The 18565-nt window shown below is 25.6% G+C and overlaps 2 protein-coding genes across 3 annotated transcripts in view; one reads left to right on the plus strand and one right to left on the minus strand.

The window, feature by feature from the left end:
* Nucleotides 1-4265, plus strand: part of LOC126898508 (rhophilin-2-B) — a 30890-nt gene extending 26625 nt beyond the window's left edge. Inside the window, exons 12-13 of the mRNA XM_050672589.1 lie at nt 2943-3095; nt 3757-4265. Coding sequence (XP_050528546.1) covers nt 2943-3095; nt 3757-3882 — 279 coding nt within the window. The 3' untranslated portion in view covers nt 3883-4265. The remainder of the gene's footprint in view (nt 1-2942; nt 3096-3756) is intronic.
* Nucleotides 4237-17535, minus strand: LOC126898505 (Ca(2+)/calmodulin-responsive adenylate cyclase-like). 2 transcript variants are annotated; one of them, XM_050672584.1, is made up of 25 exons: nt 17322-17535; nt 16623-17241; nt 16107-16256; nt 15358-15716; nt 14944-15102; nt 14695-14839; nt 14450-14629; nt 13824-14009; nt 13616-13765; nt 13192-13323; nt 12606-12874; nt 12418-12538; nt 11352-11471; nt 10338-10496; nt 10039-10258; nt 9852-9976; nt 9222-9393; nt 9008-9160; nt 6728-6896; nt 5943-6647; nt 5411-5555; nt 5099-5285; nt 4639-4852; nt 4520-4563; nt 4237-4462 (listed from the first exon to the last, which is right to left on the minus strand). In XM_050672584.1, the coding sequence occupies exons 2-25, from the start codon at nt 17208-17210 to the stop codon at nt 4392-4394; spliced, it is 4923 nt and encodes a 1640-aa protein (XP_050528541.1). In that variant the 5' UTR covers nt 17211-17241; nt 17322-17535; the 3' UTR covers nt 4237-4391. The 2 variants fall into 2 exon arrangements, with proteins under 2 accessions (XP_050528541.1, XP_050528540.1); XM_050672583.1 differs by having other exon boundaries at nt 4237-4563; nt 17322-17534.
* Between the last annotated feature and the right edge of the window lie 1030 nt (nt 17536-18565).

Below are 18565 nucleotides of genomic sequence, written 5' to 3' on the forward strand. Positions count from 1 at the left end.
AACATCGACTTCTTCCTAGCCTTAATCCTAACTACTTGTGGTCGGCCACCCTTATCCTAAACATCCACTTGACACAATCTCCCACATCATCTACGCTCACATCAGCTGTCCTCATATCGCATTCAATAGCATCCCTCCATCTCTTTTTTGGTCTTCCTCTACCTCTTCTTCCTTCAACATTCATTTCTATAACTGTTCTTAAAGCTTCCGATTCTTCTCTCCTCATAACATGACCAAACCATCTAAGTCATTGTCTCTTATTTATTATATTAAATACATAGTTTTAATGGCTTTTCTAATTTTTCTATATATTTATGGTTCCATACGAAGTTGAGAAAATATTAATTTTTCTTATGATTGTTGCCTCATTTTCAGAGCCTCACTGGACCAATTATTTCAATGATACGTAAATAGATCATAAATCATATAAAGTTGAAGATATTGACCTTAAAAATTGAAAAACTTCCCTCCTTTCCTGAAATGAAGGAAATCCCCAAAAATTTTGATTTTTAAAATTACCTTATTTAACCTCCCTTTTACAAAAAAATTATATCTTCTTCTTAATTATTATATTCTTCTTAATTATTATCTTCTTCTTAATTCTTCTATATTCTTCGCCTTAATCCCAACTTTTTGGGGTCGGCCACCCTTATCCTAAACTTCCACTTGACACGATATTCCCACATCAGCTGTCCTTATATCGCATTCAATAGCATCCCTCCATCTCTTTTTTGGTCTTTCTCTACCTCTTCTTCCTTCAATATTCATTTCTATAACTGTTCTTACGGCTCCCAATTCTTCTCTTCTCATAACAACCAAAATATCTAAGTCTATTTTCTCTCATCTTATCCACGATTGACGCCACACCTATACTCCCTCTTATATGCTCGTTTCTTATTCTATATTTTCTAGTCACTCCACTCATCCATCTAAGCATTCTTATCTCTGCTACACTCATTCTCTGCTCTACTTTCTTATCAACCGCCCAACACTCTGAACCATACATCGTAGCTGACCTCACTACAGTCTTGTAGAACTTACCTTTATCAGCCTCATTGGAATTCTTTTATCGCATAAGCCTCATTGGAATAGCATTGTAAACCTATAATAACATCGACAAATACCAAATTACCAACATCAACAGCGCTCATACATTTCCACCCCATGTTTTACCGTTTGGCACAAATTTATGCAATCCATCTGCTTATTACGTTTTCTCCACACCATAACTCGACCATCTGAATCAAAAATATTAAACTTACTATTTTCGCTAAATAATACAGATTTCCCTTATTAATGAGTGCCTTCACAAAATCTAAAAATTCATTTTTATTTATTTGACTCATAAAAGGTTTTTTCCTAGCTACATAACCTTTATATCTTTCGTTTTTAATAACATTACGAATGGTCGGTGGCATAACTTTACTTTATAGTCAGTTTCAGACATAAAAGCCAGTTTAGGTGCAATGATTTTTAGTTTCGTCACAATTGTTCTTAGAATGGGTGTTTAAAAGTTTGGTGCGTAGCCCGATCAAGCTATACACATAACTTATCACCCACTCCCTATCGCCTCTTGACCTACGACATTCATAGTAGTCGTATACGGCAATATCGGCATCTTAGTCATGATGTTTGTGTACGGTGGTCAAATCGTACCGTTGAGTCCGATGACTCGTTGCCCATAAACTGACGTAATTGTGTTGGTTTTGTGTCGGCCTATATAGGCGAAAAACTAAACGTATGTTTTATTGAATACTCACTTCATATTTGGGGGTGGTATTCTAACCGTTCATAAACCGGTGGTGTTTCTTTTGTTTCCGGTCAGTTAGTATGTACGGTCACCTTAGAAATAATAGAGACACTCATGATTATTAACGTTTGCCGAGAAGGATTTGTTGTTATGAAGCATTCTGAGGACTGTAACTTCACGAAGCGGTGTGTCAGATGTGTCCTACTATATGCAATTGTTTGATTGATACACGTAATAGGATCATGTAATTAGAAAAAATTTAATTGTCTTTTGATTTTATTGACTGTCAAGTAAAACAGCCGACTCGTCGTTTATATATATAGTTAATTATGTTAATGTTTATGTAAAGTATTGAAAGCTCGCTCTGGGACCTAGAATTCAACTACTTAATTTTTACAATGGCCCTCTTTTGATATGATTTTAACTTTTGAGGACGTTTAGAACGTTTTCAATCTTTAAAAGAACTAGTTTTATTGTGACGGATTATAATATACCGTACAGTCGAGTGCGATTTATTAATTTTTTAAGAAATAGTTCAAATATTAATTTACGAATACCATCTAGTATCTCCATTACACAATCTATGCAAATTAAAAAAAATTTACGTAAGCATATGTCTATCTCCCTTGTTGGTTAAAAATCATTAATGGCTTGCTTGCTAATATGCAAAACTCTCAGTTCCTACGGGTACTACATTTCATTTATTATGGATCAAAAAATAAAAGTAAAACTGAGAATTTATTTATAATTTCTTTTAGATAAATATTTTTCTCAATTTATTAATCGTAAAATGTTGGCATAAATTCAGTTTAGCTTCCACACAGTTTTTTCAATTTTTTTTTTTTTACAACAATTACGAATATACAAAAATAAAACTTTAAATAGTCTCAAAGGAGCTCAAGTCGGTCACTGGATCTTCGGCTAACGTAGGCGACGCTAAAATTTGTTCTAACTAATATTTGTCAACTTTATTTTTTTCTGAGAATGCAAATGGGTTTGCATGAAAAAATCCTGTGGGTTATATCTTACAACACACAATTATTTAAATGGCGGTAGACTTTTATTAAACAAAATTATAACACTAAAATAGACNCTTTTTAAAAATTAAAGTTAAAAAATATACAATAAAATTTAAAAGTAACATGTTTTTTTTAAGTATCATTAAATTTTATATAATTTTTATAATTTTTAGTATGCTGGTATGAAAGAAGGAGACCTCATAGTTGGAATTGGCGATGAAGATGTTAAATGGGCTAAATCAGATCATGTTGCTAAACTCATTAAGCACTTTCAAGATTCATTGGTACTAAAAGTAGTAACGCCAATCAATCGCGATTCCAATAAAGTAAGTTAATATGTATTCTATTTCCAATAAAATTATAAAATCTATAACAAAACATTTTTTAGTCATTTGATATGTATTTTGTGTATTTTTGTTTTAAATAATTTAATAAACAAAGTTTATAGCTTTTAAATTAACTACATTACATTAAATGTTATTTATATATTAATGGTGTAGGGTAAAAATATATTTATCATAGTTTTTTAATGAATTATCATCATTAGGAGTAAGAAATATATTAATAAAATTCAGTTAGGGAGTATAGTTTTATAAAATTAATATTAACCTTAGGTTTGTGTTTACTTCAATTTCCATTCAAACCTAGGAACAATTAATGCTCCAATACTTAAACAATATTCCTGCATAAGTGTAAACTTTGGGTAATAGGGTGATAGTGTGCCTACTCTCATCTACTCCAGCCACACAAGTTATAAGTTAAATAAATTTTTCTATACTCCTAAAATATTCTCAGGCAAGTCCAAATAATGTTAGTATGTTTTATGTGCATGCTTATAACATTAATATCATGATACCAATATAAAATTTCAAAAATTATGAACAATTTTATAATTACTTATAATATATTTGTACTCTTAACCATTGATATACATTATCATCAACAATTTACTTCAAAAATAAAAACTATCAAATTAAAAATTTTCAGTATACGAACAAACAAAATTTATTAAATTCTAAGAACTTAATAAATAATAAATCAAACTCAGTAAATGATGTCAGTCCGAGGAATTCATTATTAAGAAAAAAAATATGGAATCCTTTTAGAAAATAATAATTAAAAATAATAAGAATAGTTTACAACAATATTACTATTTCAAAACTGAGCATTAATGGTAACACTAATAATTGGCAAGTTGTTAATTTTAATTAACTATTTCCATTGAAGCATTTGTGTCTAGCATAGTACAGTAAGCTGTCAATCAATCTCCACATTTATAATAAGTTATTGAATATGTTATCTATAAGTTTTTTTATATTTTGAATGATATATAAGAGACCGTATACTAAGACTTAATTATACTTTTATTTTTAATGTAATTATTGAATCAAATCAATGTCAAATAAAGTTATATGTAATTTTCTTTATCATTGTTCATTGAAAGTTACTATTGTATATTAGATTACTGTTAAACAATAAAATTATTTTATTTTAATTTTTTGTGATGTATTATTATTTTATTTCCTTTTAAGTATAAATCTTTTTTATATTTTTAAAAATATTATATAAAATAAAAACATTAAATAAATAATTAATATTAATAGTTTTACAATAAGTGTCATCTACACATCGCTATCAGTATCATTAGCACCTGTGGGTTTATTGTAGTTATCTGAATATCCATCTGATAATTCTGACACAGACATTATGTTCAACAGTTCTGGTTCTGTTAAAATATTAGAATCCATACTTTGTCGCTCATGCCCAAGAGAATTAAATGGTAATCCATTATACCTGTCAATAGTTTTAAAATATAAATTAAAATAAATAAGTAACATAGATAAAAAAATTTAAATTAAAATAGCAAACCTTTTACAGTTGTGAGCATTATGAGGATATTGTGAGTAATATGCAATACCATCATTATCTTGGAAAAAACAGCCTTCTGACTCGAAATTCCTACTAGAGGCTCTTGATGATATACTAGTGTGATCATCTTCATCATCTCCTCTATAACCACTACGATGATGTCTACTAAAGTCAACAATTCCCTCGAACATAGAATTGACATCACTCAGAGCACCTTTATTCAATATAAATTCACTGAACTTAATAAGCTGAATTTAAAATTTTTGAAAGTTAACTTGAACAAAAAAAAAAAGAGAAACTATGCTCAAATGCAAATTTTGTATAATTTTTGAGAGAGGGTTATTTGCATTTGACAATAATTTTTTTATTTGATAAGGAAAATGTTTGATATAGTTAGATTTAATAAATTTAAGGTCATTCATATTACTACAATCATAAAAAACAAAATTATACAAATTACCTTCTGCATCTGTTAGACCCGTGTCATTCATAATAGAAATATTTTCTAATGCTGGATCATCAGTTGTATATCCTGTACTGTCTTTATCTAAAAGTGGTTCAGAAGCTTCTTCTTCATCGCTCCATTCAGACTCTGAAATTCCTAATTGACAAGCACTTTCCTCTAACATTCTCCTAACTTCGGCTTCCTGTAACATTTTTATTTAATTTCATATGTATACAAACAAAAACATAATTTTAATTATTAATAATATATTTGTTGTATCTAAAATACAAGAATTTTTCATTAAAAAAATTTTTTTCAGTGAATTACTTGTCGTTTAACTTCTTCCATAATTTCTCTTTCTTTTTTTTCAAATAGTTTGGATTTTAATAAATCTTCACTCAAAAGATTATCTGATTGCTCAATTTCATTGGAGATATCAATAATCACTTGATAATTATCTTCTTGTTTTTCTCTAAATTATAGCTTGCATTAAACTAAATATTTAAAATTATTACCAAAGCAGAACTAAAGCCTGGATTTACTGGGCCATGGTTCAGGTTAGTAAGCCTATGCTAAATGTATTCATTAAATGTTTTTAATGTAATTATTAATAAAAAATTTTATATTAAAATACAATTTGAATATTCATTTTAATAATCAAAATTAATTGCCGATTATATAACTCCCTTCAAAATTGTGCCAATGAATTAGAACGGGGTGGTAAAAATCTATTTTATACAAACTTACTCTTATGAAAAAATTCTGATCAGGTCATTGAATAGGTAAAATTATAAGAAACCCAGTCTATTTAAAATATCTAGTTCCAATTATGTTTATTTCTTTAATTTTTAAAACTTACTCAGTAATAGTTGAATCTAAATCACTAGTATTGCTCATGTTTTTAATATTTTGACATGGCTGATCAGCAAGAATTCTCTGGATTTTATTAGTAAAATCAGACTGATTATTGTCAGCATCTACAGATATTGTATCTAAAATTTCATTTTGACAACTTGCATTCTTTTTTGATAATTTTGTACTATTAGAGTTTATTTCTGCTAGTTGTTGATCAGTATTAGTAGTTTCATCTTTTTTATTCAATGAGGAGTCTTTGCTATGTTTACAGCTACTATTATCATTAAATGATTGACTTCTACTTGTTTTATTATTGGTAAAGCTATTAAATTTGATATTTTCAACTCCATTTAAACTATTATTGCAATCATTTTCAGGCTCTGATAAATCTAAATTAATGTCAGATGAAAAAAGCCATTTGCTTGGTGTAGGAACTGATGTAGGTGGTGGTGATGGTGAAGGAGAAGCGTCAGTAGTTGTACGGCTATAGCTTTCATCTGATGATGAGCTAGATGTAAGAGATCGATTTAGAGAGCTTAATGAAGAACATTGAATAGCACCATTGGTGTTAGATTGACTATAATCCCGTAATTTATTTTTAGAAGCAAGTAATGTGTTTGTTCCATGATTACTAATATTACTACTTGATGGGGGCTTTGGTAGAGGTTTCAAGTAAGGCTTTATATTTTGTTGCCATTTATTTTCATTGCTTTAATATGAAAAAAAATCAATTAAATTTTTTAATATTTAAATCAATTTGTTCAACAATGAAATACTTAAATAAAATACCTAAGAGTTGATGATGGCTTCCACGGAGAATATTGAGCAGTTGATGGAGGAAAAACTTTTGTGAGTCCTTTGTGTTGTGGTAACTTAGGAGATAACATAACTGGTGAAATATGTTGATAGTTATATATATTGTTACTCTTTTTACCAAAACTATTGCTGTTACTGCTGCCTAAAAAAATAAGTAAAACTTACTATGTTGAAATGGTGTTTATTTTTTTTTTTTTTACAAATGCCCAGAATGGAAATAGTACAGAAATATATAAAATATATGACAATTAAATTACAGTAAAAATAATAAAAACATTAAATCAAGAATAACTACAAGTTACATACTAATTGTATTACAATATTATCATCATTATAAAATACATTTAAATTGGTAAGCTTATTGTAAGTACATAACATAAGAATTAACAGGATGGAATCATATAATTATGTGTTCGTTGAGTTATGTGAAAAAGAACAATGTTTTACTACAGTTTAAAAGAAATAAATAGCTTATAATTAATAAAATCTAGCACTGGGGGTCGCGGCACAGTGGTGATGTGGCATAGTTGGATCAAGTATAATGATATCTGACATTGATTAAAATCACTATTGTAAAAAACGCTTCGATGCAAATCTTTATATAGTGTTTAATTTAAAAAAATTGGTGGATTATTCCTAAAGCTACATGATCTGCTATTTCTTTATTTATATCCTAATTAAGATAAAGTATGTCGAATGAAAAAGGGATATAAATTGTATGTTACAGAATGTCTTTAGAAGGATCTAGTTGACCAGTTGTTACAAAGATCATTGATTATATTATTTCGTGGGGCCGCTGATCACCAGCATCTTGCTTTACTCACCCTCTTGTACACCCATCACGGCAAATTGATGACCTCTGTGTCAGTTTTCATCCGTGTACAGTTCATTGTCATAAGTCAGTCAGTAAATTTGTTTTATGTGTCATTCTATTCTGTAGCAAGCACCTTCGCTTGAATAGTAAATTGTTCGGCCGTTGTACGCCATAGTTTTTATTATTTGTTGTTGCACCCTTGTGCTCAAGTTTTCGTGTCCTTGCACGCCACCAAGTTATAGCATTATTATAGCAAGTTAAAAATGTAAAAAATAAAATTGAGAATTTTTACACAAAAATAGCATTTGGTAGCATTTTTACTGTGAAGACAAAATAAAGTCCAAAATTTTTTTTTCCATAATAAAGTACATTACATTAGCTTTAATTTAAGATATATATAAAAGTGTCAGACTTTACGGAACACTTTCAAAAGTTAAGTTGAAAAAGTTAACTTTTTGTGAAAAAGTTGTCATTTTAAATCCCCCCCTGTGGGCAGGTAAAGGGTTAAATTTATAAAAAAATATACCAAATGATAGGTAAATACATCAAGCATTTATAAAAAAAATAAATTATATTGTTTTGTTCATTTTTGAAAAAGTTATGGCAGTTTTTAGTAAAAAAAATTGAAAACATTTCGAAAATTAGCGATTTTTAAATTTTGTAATTTTTATGGAGGTTTCCTCCATTTACGGGGAACGAAGGAAATTTGATTCAATTTTTGAGGGTAATGTCTTTGACTAGATACAATTTGTGATCTTTTGACGTATCATTGAAAGAAATCGGTTTGGTGAGAACTGAGAAAAAGTGGTAACAGACAAAAAGAAAACATCATAGTAAAACCAATACCTACTCAGCTTCACATCGAAGCTAATAAAATTTTATTTTTTATAAGTAAAATTTTAAATTGTATACAAACATTATTTAATATTTACCATTTTTTATTATTGATAAATAACACTAGACAACAGTCATTTTCTTTATTATTATTATACATGAAAATTAACTATGAGAAAATATGTTATTTTTATTAAAAAGGGTACTTCTAAACAAATATATTTTAAGTAGTTGTTTAAAGTTTTGTTATTTAGTAAAGACACTATTATAATTAACCCTGATTTACAAAAATATTGAAAGCCAATAATTTATGTATGAAAAATTTTTGTATACAAAAATAAAGTTTTTAAACAGATATAAAAATTGAAAAAAATGTTTATAGCAGCCTACAGATACTTAATGTAATATATTTATTAATGTAAAAAGCAATTTAAGTTAATTTGCTAAATTATTAATGTTGTTTTAAGTGCTAGAACTTATAAAACATTAAAATGTTAATTAAAATTAATTAAAAATTAATGTATTAAAAATGTTACTAATTTTTGTGACACTTTCACCATTTTTATACTAAATGTAGAATACTTAATGAATATTAATAATATTACCTGTAGGAAGTAATAAGTGACATTCTGGTGGCATGCTTTCTTTATTATGGTTTAATGGGCGTAATCGATTCATAGTTGGTCTAAGCATTTTATAAGGTCTAGGTGGGACATTTAATGAACACAAAGGAGTAGGTACACCACCATACAAAGTTTCTAAAAAAATAAGCATTATGCATCATTATTATTTAAGGAATATTTGGAAAAAAAAATTTACGAGTCAATTCATTTCTGGTACAAGTAGATTGAATTGAATTCACACTAGAAATTTTTTTTCTGTCAGTCAAAAAATAAGTAGTCATATCTCCCTTTCCTTTGACTTTGACATTTCCTCTACATTGGAAAACATATGACTCATTTTTTAATATTTGGTACACCTCCTCAGTCACCTAGATAACATTAAATCATATAGTTACAATTTTTTTAATTACATAAATTACAAAAAATATTTTAACAATCAAAATTATAAGCTATGTTAATCACTTAATAAACATGAACAACTTTCCCTAAAAAAGTAAATTTATCATCTATATACAATCCATAAAAAAATTAAATTTTCATGTTAAAATTTATTGTATAACTATTGAAAAAATGTGTGAATACTAAATAGATGATTTAGACAGCAAATTAAATTGAATTTTGATTAGTATTAAATAGTACTAGACTATTTGGGCTAAAAAATATATAAATGATTCAATTAAAAGTGAACCTAATTAGTATACATAATAATTAGTTTACATAATAATAATACACTTTCAAAATATTTATAAATGTCATTTAAATTTTGATAAATATTTCATTTCTAGGATATTTTTTATATTTATAAATACATAACAGTAATAATTACTTGAGTGTGATTTGGAAGACCAGTTGAGTCCATACGACTTGCCACATTAACTGTGTTTCCCCAAATGTCATACTGAGGTTTTCGAGCTCCAATTACTCCAGCAACAACAGGTCCAATATTTATTCCTAAATATATATTTAAATCATTGCTAAATGAAATTTTTTATAAGAGTTATAATAGTACATACCCACTCTAAGCATAAAATTATTATAAGAGTTATCATTAATATAAACAAGTTTTTCCCTCATAGCAAAAACAAATTCTATTAAAACAGTTAAATAATGAACAGCTGACATGGCTTCATTATCTGAAATACTGTGTTCAGGCATTAATCCTACAGCCGCCATATAAGTTGATCCAACTGTTTTAATTTTATCAATAGCTTGGAAATTATTATCTTCTAAAAGCTATAATTATACAAATAAACAATTATTTTATTCTTACGTAAAATATAAAATAGATAAAACTATAAAATAATTTATTCACCTCATCAAAATCTGCAATGATTTCATTTAACAATCTTAAACATTCAACACCTTGATTATTTCCATCTAACTCTATATAGAATTCGTGATAATTTGTAATTGATGCAAACATAACTCCAACTTTATTGTAACTATGATGATAAAGGTCGTGTATACCATGCTATAAAAGAGTAATAAAAAAAATATGAAAAATTGGAAAAAGGGCCCAATTACAAATATTTATTTTATTAGTAATATGAAAAATTATTTTTCAAGATTTTTATTATTATTTTGCAATAAATCATTTTTTTTTTTATTACTACATAATAAGTTGATTAAATCTATAAAATATAATTTTTTTATAATAGCTCAGCCTTAGTAATCATTTAAAAATGGTAAAATTTACCCTAGTTAAATAAATATTTTAATTTTTAAAGTATATTATTATTAAATAAGAAAACATTTGTTTTGTGTATAATTATGTTGAATACAACTTTTGTATTCAAATAGTTTTAAAACTACATTAAAATTAATTAAATCACAAAAATTAATAATATGTATCACAAGAAAAATGCATTTGAAATAAAGTTAAATTTAGCCTTTATTACAATTAAAATTCAATTTTTTTGGTGAAATAAAGTTTTCACTACAATATTTGAGCCATTTCTATAACAAAATAAAATTATATTATTAATTACACAATATTCTAGTATGAATTTAAAGCTAGTCTTTTAACACAATATCAAACAGTTAAAATTAATTATTAAAAAAAAAACCATTTACAAAAAAAATTTCAAATAATTTATTTCTATGAAATACTTAATTTCATTCAAATAGGAGTATACTATCTATATAGAATAAATTGATCCTATAAATCAAAATTGTTATTCTCTGATAATTTACCAATTACAAAGTATATTAATACATTGCTTTATTTAATATTAAAATAATAAATCAACTATTTTTTAATGAGTTGAAATAGGAAAAATAATTCAAGAATTTTAACGAATAATATTATTTAAAAATATATACTTACAATATTGTTTTTAAATTGATTTTCTAAAAAATAAGCTGCTACATGTGCTGGTAGCAAATTATACAATATTCTTTTATTGCTATTTTGTAATAACTCCATTTCTTTCTTTTCTTCTTTAGCCTGTTACATTTTTGTTTGTTAAATAATTATATTATTAATATAGTAAAAATAATAGTAATAAAAAATTATTTTAATAAAAGGAGAATGATTCCAAATTTTTTACAAAATTATACAAAGTAATTGTACTTGTATTTGAAGTTCTTTTAAGTATTTCAAAAAAAAAAAAAAAAATTGTTATTGATCTATAGTTTTTTTTAAGTTAAAAAATAATATGTAAAAATTCTAATAATTATTATTTTAAGGAATTTCCATCATTAAACACAGTTAAATTAATACTATTGTACAGTGGGCTAATCAAAAATAAATAAAATTACTAGTATATATAAGAGTGAAACAGATCTAATCGATAACTTTTATAATTTTGATGCAATTAACATTTCACTAGTTTTTTTTAAATAATTGTTACATTATTAAATTTTATTTAAAGTATGTTTTATAACTTGTTTTCAATAATAAAAAATAATGAAAAAAAAAAATTATTTTTTTCAAAATTTCAAATGAGTTTTTTTTTTTTAAATATTGGAATAAGCCAATAAAAAATTTATGATGAGTAGTAATTAGCTTCGCAGAGAAATTTTTCATGAAAAATAATATAACTCACACCTTGTCTCCAGTTGTCTTCATTTTAAATTTTGTTAACTTCAACTATTTCAAAAGTTGTTATTAACTAGTTATTTCCTTACTTGAATCATTTTCTATTACATGGGGAAGTTAATATGTAAGTTGCTATTAAAAAAAATGTTACCCTAATGAGGGATGGACCTAAAAGTATTTAATCACTTAAAAAACAAAAATTGAATAATACTAACCAAAATTAAAAATAAAATTATTCAATTATTTTAGGAGAAATTTAACCATCAAAGATAATCAATTATTCTACCCTATCTTCCAATGATAAATAATTACATATAATATAATTGTATACATTATTACATTATAATCTAACCTGTATTTTCCATAGAAAATCTAAACGTGTTGTCCATTCCACTTGCCTACCATGAATAATAATAGCTAACATAAACATGATGACAAACACAATACTTGTTATGTGTAAAGGAACAGCATTTCTATGAAAAATATTTATAATTACAATTATTAATACCAAAATATAAAATATAATTTAGCATTAATTACTTGATTGTGATATCATAGCATGAAAACAAATGTCGATGTGTATACTGAATAAAAAGAATATACATGAGAGCCATGACACTGACCAGAAAACATTTGATTAAAATAGGAAGCCGCAAAAATACAGCTACAGATAAGTATCCTAAACAACATGATAAAACAACATATTGTGGTAAAGGGCAAGCACGGTGATCTGATACACTAAGTATCATAGCTTCAGTAGATGATACATTTACTAAACCATTGCAAGAAGTATCCATTCGACAAGTAAACTAAATTTTAAAAAAATATCATTTAAAGGTTTTTAAATAAATTCAATTTAATATTACTTCTCTAAATTTAATTCACAATGAAATTCTTTACATATTTTTTTTAATTTCTTAGAAAAGATTATTAATATTAAAATTATATTATAAGAAAATAACGAGTTATTTTGCTAATTAATTGGATAGTCTTAGTTTTAGAATTAAGCTACTTGTATCAAAATTTACTATAGAATGAAAATTACTTATAAGATTTAATCATTTTAATATTTGGAGTAAAAAATATCATGTATATAAACAAATTATGGTAATGTAAATCTTATTACCACATTGACTTGAGCAACAATATAAACAAGTAACACTGTAAAAACATTTATTGCTAAACGTAACAAAAAGCATTGTGATATATCCCACATAATCCATCTCAAGCGAACGGCTAATACAACCATTAAAACAACCTAAATAACAAAAAAATGTTTAGCCATTAACTAAATTTCATTTAAATAACAATCCTATGGTAAAATATCTCATATAATATTTAAGACGTTTTTTTATTTCTTTTTTAGTATTAGTTAAATTAACAGAAATCCAAAAATACATTAGTTAAGTTTAAAATACAGCATACATCTTATAGTAATAATTTCTACTCAATATACTTAAAATCTAATATTAAATAAATTTTTACATATTTTAAATTATTTTTATACTACATGTATTTTTACTAAATGTATTTTCAAGTATCATACTTACAGCATTCCAAACAAAGGCAGTCAAAAATAAAAGTAACAAAATAACTGTTCTTGGTAGTATGATAGCATGTAGGCAAGCAATTACAATAACAATAAGTAAATTGGTAACCAATGAGCTTGCAAATCCTATATTTGAACCATCTAATTGATACTGTAAAAAAGAAAATTAGATATTAATAAATAACTTTTTTATAAAATTAATTAATTACCAAAGTCTCCTTATGCCTATCTTTAAAACATAATGTTACTAAATTAGCTTGAGCTTCTTTTTCTCTATCTATACTACGTGCTTCAATAGCTTGATTTAAGTACTTATTTATTCTATTTGTTGGTTGGTGGTAAACACTAGAATGACGTTTCTTAAATGGTCTTTTTAGCTTATCAGTAACTTTATGCTGAAATTATTTAAATTTAGACATTATTTTTATAACGACACAAAAGTTATCTATAAAAATAATTTTGAATAAAAAAATTATTTTTATCTTACATTTGCTTGTATAATACACCTAAACAAAAATAGAAATAATTCTGTCATATATAAATTTAAATTTATTTCAATAAGAGTAGTTAGCAAATAATTTGAGCTCTTTTTACAAAATTGAAAATTTTTTAAAATCCATTTCATTGTTAAATGTTTTTTTTATTCATATCAGAAAAAATATACAGGGTGTTCAGTAAGTCAGGAAACGGGTTTCTATTGTTCTCATTGTTTGTAACAATGAGAACAATAGAAACCCGTTTTCTGACTTACTGAACACCCTGTATTTCTCATATAATTATACATAGCAAATTAAAAATTTATATTTATAAATGTAATTAAAGAGTAAATTATTACTTTTGATGAAGACACTATATTTGTATCTGAAGTCATTGGTGTTGTAATATTACTGAAAGGAGCTTCAACTGAATATTTAATTGAGTGAAGCAGTTGTATGACAACATTCGAAACATTTTTAAATGTTATTTTTTTACCTTCTCTAGCAGTAAAATTACTTTGTGGATTCATTATAAGTGGCTAAATATATAAATAAACAATAAAAAATTATAAATTTTTGAAACAATATATCATTAACTAATTACTTTTCTCCTACGAGAAGGTGGAACAATAAAGTAAGTTGTTACATTATTATCCCTTAAGTATTTATTACGTGTACTACCATGCCCTGGTTCAACTTCATATTCTCCATCTAAACAATCTAATGTTGTTTGTGTAATATGAACACGTCTAAAAGTAATGGAATTTTAAGAATTATTAGTTCAAATATTTTTATTTAAATAAAGTAATTTTAGCTTTATAACATTTATATGAAAACTTGAAAATAAAATTACCCTGGTTCTCCACCGGCTTCCATATTATTAGCTAATGTTACATCATTAGACCAAACATCATACTGCCATTTTTTTAGACCAAGTACTCCACATAATACTCGTCCAGAATGAATTCCAACTCTCATGTTTAAGACTACATCAGTAGCTTCAACCACTCGACTGAAAAAAGTAACAAATGAATGTATATATTTTTCAATAATTATAAAATAATAATTAAAATTATACATATATATATATATATTCATTAATTATTATATACATACACGTTGGGTGAAATTATTTTTATACTGACTTAATATTATTTTATAAAATACAGATATCTCTAAATTTTTGAGGGTCTAAGCCTCTATAGCACATTCTGATGATCCCATATAGTGTAAAGATAATTTATTTAATTTAAAAACCAATACATACGAAATAGCATCAATCATATCAAGTCCCATATTTACAGCACACTTAGCATGATCTGATCGTGATTCAGGTAATCCAGATACACAATAATAACAATCTCCAAGTATTCTTATACGTAAACAATGATTATGATTAGCTAATTGATCAAATCTACCAAATAGTTCATTAAGTAGCCTAACTAATTGTTGAGCACAACACTGTGATGCTAGAACTGTAAAACCAACTATGTCTGCGAATAAAATACTGACATTGTCATGGCGTTGTATGTAAATTTTATGGAATTGACCCTCTACTGGGGACATTATATCATTTTTCATTTCTAAAGCTACATGTTGTGGAAGTACTGACAACAACAATCTTTCCTAAAATAAAATTTAATAAGATTATTATTTAGTAAATAGTTAATTTAATGCGTTAACTAGTATCAATTTATTTAAATTAACTATTATACTTAGTATAAAAAATACAATTAAACAGGGTAACCCAGCATTCACTGACAACTTAAATAACTTTTTATCTAGTTAATAATTTTTATTGATTTTTTTTAATAACAGTTATATGTTAGGTCTACATAATTCATATCTCAATAATTTATATTTTATTAAAAATGTTAATTATTTTTAATTTGTATAATCAAAGTTTAAAAATGTAATATTTATAACAGGACTAATATAATAAGGAAATAAAAAGAAGATGTAATATATTTAGTGTTAAAAAAGTATTTTTAGTATTTTAATATATGTAAAAATTACTAATTTTTCATTTTCATCTTCCATATCAAGTCTTGCAGCAATACAGTTTCTCGTATCCAAAAATACACGACGTTGTGCTTGTTCCATAAGTATATGTAATATTAATCCTATTATATTAATACATGTCAAAACTACAATATTTGAAATAGTCTGAAAAATATGTGTAAATAAATTAAATAATAGCACAATAATTTATTATAGCTTAAATAAATCAAATAGTATTAAGAAAATTCAAAATTATCAGATACATTACTGAAAGGCTAAAAATTAAAGTACTGATATTACTTATTTTATATCCATAAAACAAAGAATAATACAGTAAAAATATGTAGTTAATAAATATATCACAGGTTACTAAAAAGTTAAAAACTTTAAGGTATCATTTATGAATAATTTATATGATTTATTATTTTACATTCAAATAAATAATTTCTTAATCAATTAATTAATAATCAATTTGACATTTTTATTTATTTATTTATTTAATAAATAAGTAATATGTTATAATATATTTACCTGTTGAATTGTATACTTTTGAAATGTGTGAGCAAATATTACTGATATGGTGAGATGTATAATAGGCAATGCCAGCCCAAAAGAAAAAACAATAGATGTTTTTAAAGGCATCATTGTATATGTGAGGAACGTTACAAAAGAGATTTGCCAAATACCTTCGGCAATTACCTGATGAGATTCAAATTTTGTAAAAGGTAAGATCTTATAAAAAGGATTTCCAATAGGAAATGAGACTAGAGAAAACATTATGAAAAAACATAATAGAATGCAGCAAATCAAATGTAAGTAAGATTTATGCATGTACTTGGTGTTGAGAAAAATCATTAATATAATAAATATAAAAGTATTAAAAAAGTAGTAAACATTGTTAATCGTCAGAGTTTGATTATATATTGCACTAATGATGGCTAGGATAAGGGTAAGGATTGCCATTAATGCGATTACATTTGTAACGCATGATTGATGAAGTTTAGAAACGTATTGTTGGTAAAGTGCTTCAAGCTCAGGGTTTTCAAAACGACAATCTCTAGGTGTCCACCAAGGTAACCTATGTCGTTGCCTGCTCATGGCTTTAACCCTGTGATCCATTCCTCAAAAATATAATACCTATTTCATTTATCTATACACATATAAAACCAAATAATAATAATTAATATATGAAATTTAAGTAATAAAACGATTGCTCATACTACAACTAACCCGACATTTTTAATTAAATTTTTACATAATACTGCTACTGAACTAAAAATTATTATACTTTATAAATATTCCACATAACGCACAATATAAAACAAAACAATATTTATTTATTTATTTTCAATATACTTAAATTTAATCATAATTTCACGTAGCAAAAAGTGACATAAGAGACCGAAATAAAAATGACATACCTGAACGAAATATGAATCGTTCGGTGTAGTAACTTTATCAAAACATAAATATTTATATCGCATTCGCACTAATCCGCATCAAACGGGTGATGAGCATTTGTCCCATTTTAATTTAGTCTAACTAATGGGCGGGAGAGTTAAGCGCAGGATTAAACAAGTCTCTTTATTCCCAAGACGATTTGTTCTTTTTTAAAATAAGAAACTTTAACAAACATGAAATATGAACTCTTTATTGGCATTTATTGGAAACAGAATAGAGTTCACTACCTCCCTTGATACTTAGGACCAAAATGTTTAAAATTTAGCAGTAACTTATTCAATTAGTCTATTTTTAGATTAAAATATCATGTGTACAACAATATTATAAAATAACAACTTTTCTAGTTAACTTTAAGTAAATCAAATAGAAATTTTTAATAAGTAAAAAATGTTAGAGCTTTTTAGAAAAATATAAAACTTCCTATTATCAATAATATTAAAGCAGTGATCTCAATAATTGTTAATAAAACTATTTTTTTTTAATACATGGTTGTTAGTTTCAATGAGTAACGCAATTAACTACATTATACAGAGTGTTCAGTAAGTTAGGAAACAGTTAAATTGTTACAAACAATGAGTACAATAGAAATTCGTTTCCTTATTTACTGAACACTCTGTATATGAGATAAGTTATAGTAAAAATAATAAATGGGTGTGTGGGTATTATCACAGACATGACTACTTTTTATATAGCCTGAGGTATTAACTAATAATAATTAATAATTATTCAAATTATTAATTACAATGCTGAGTATGGATAACCAAAAAAAAAAATTAGCTAAGATGAAATAACTCTTTAAAATAAAATCTATATCCAGTTTATATGATAAATAAAAATATCGTTTAAAATGTATAAAAACAAATTTGTTTTATAAAAATATGCTTGTATGACTATTAACAGATATTCTTGTTGATAAACATAAAAATAGTTTAATTAATTAATTAACATCATACTTAAATAACCAATAATAGTATAAATTGCATGATTTTATTATAAAAAAAATATATTTGATA

Source organism: Daktulosphaira vitifoliae, unplaced genomic scaffold, assembly GCF_025091365.1.
Source record: "Daktulosphaira vitifoliae isolate Bord-2020 unplaced genomic scaffold, ASM2509136v1 Scaffold_2, whole genome shotgun sequence".
Classification (NCBI taxonomy): Eukaryota; Metazoa; Arthropoda; class Insecta; order Hemiptera; family Phylloxeridae; genus Daktulosphaira; species Daktulosphaira vitifoliae.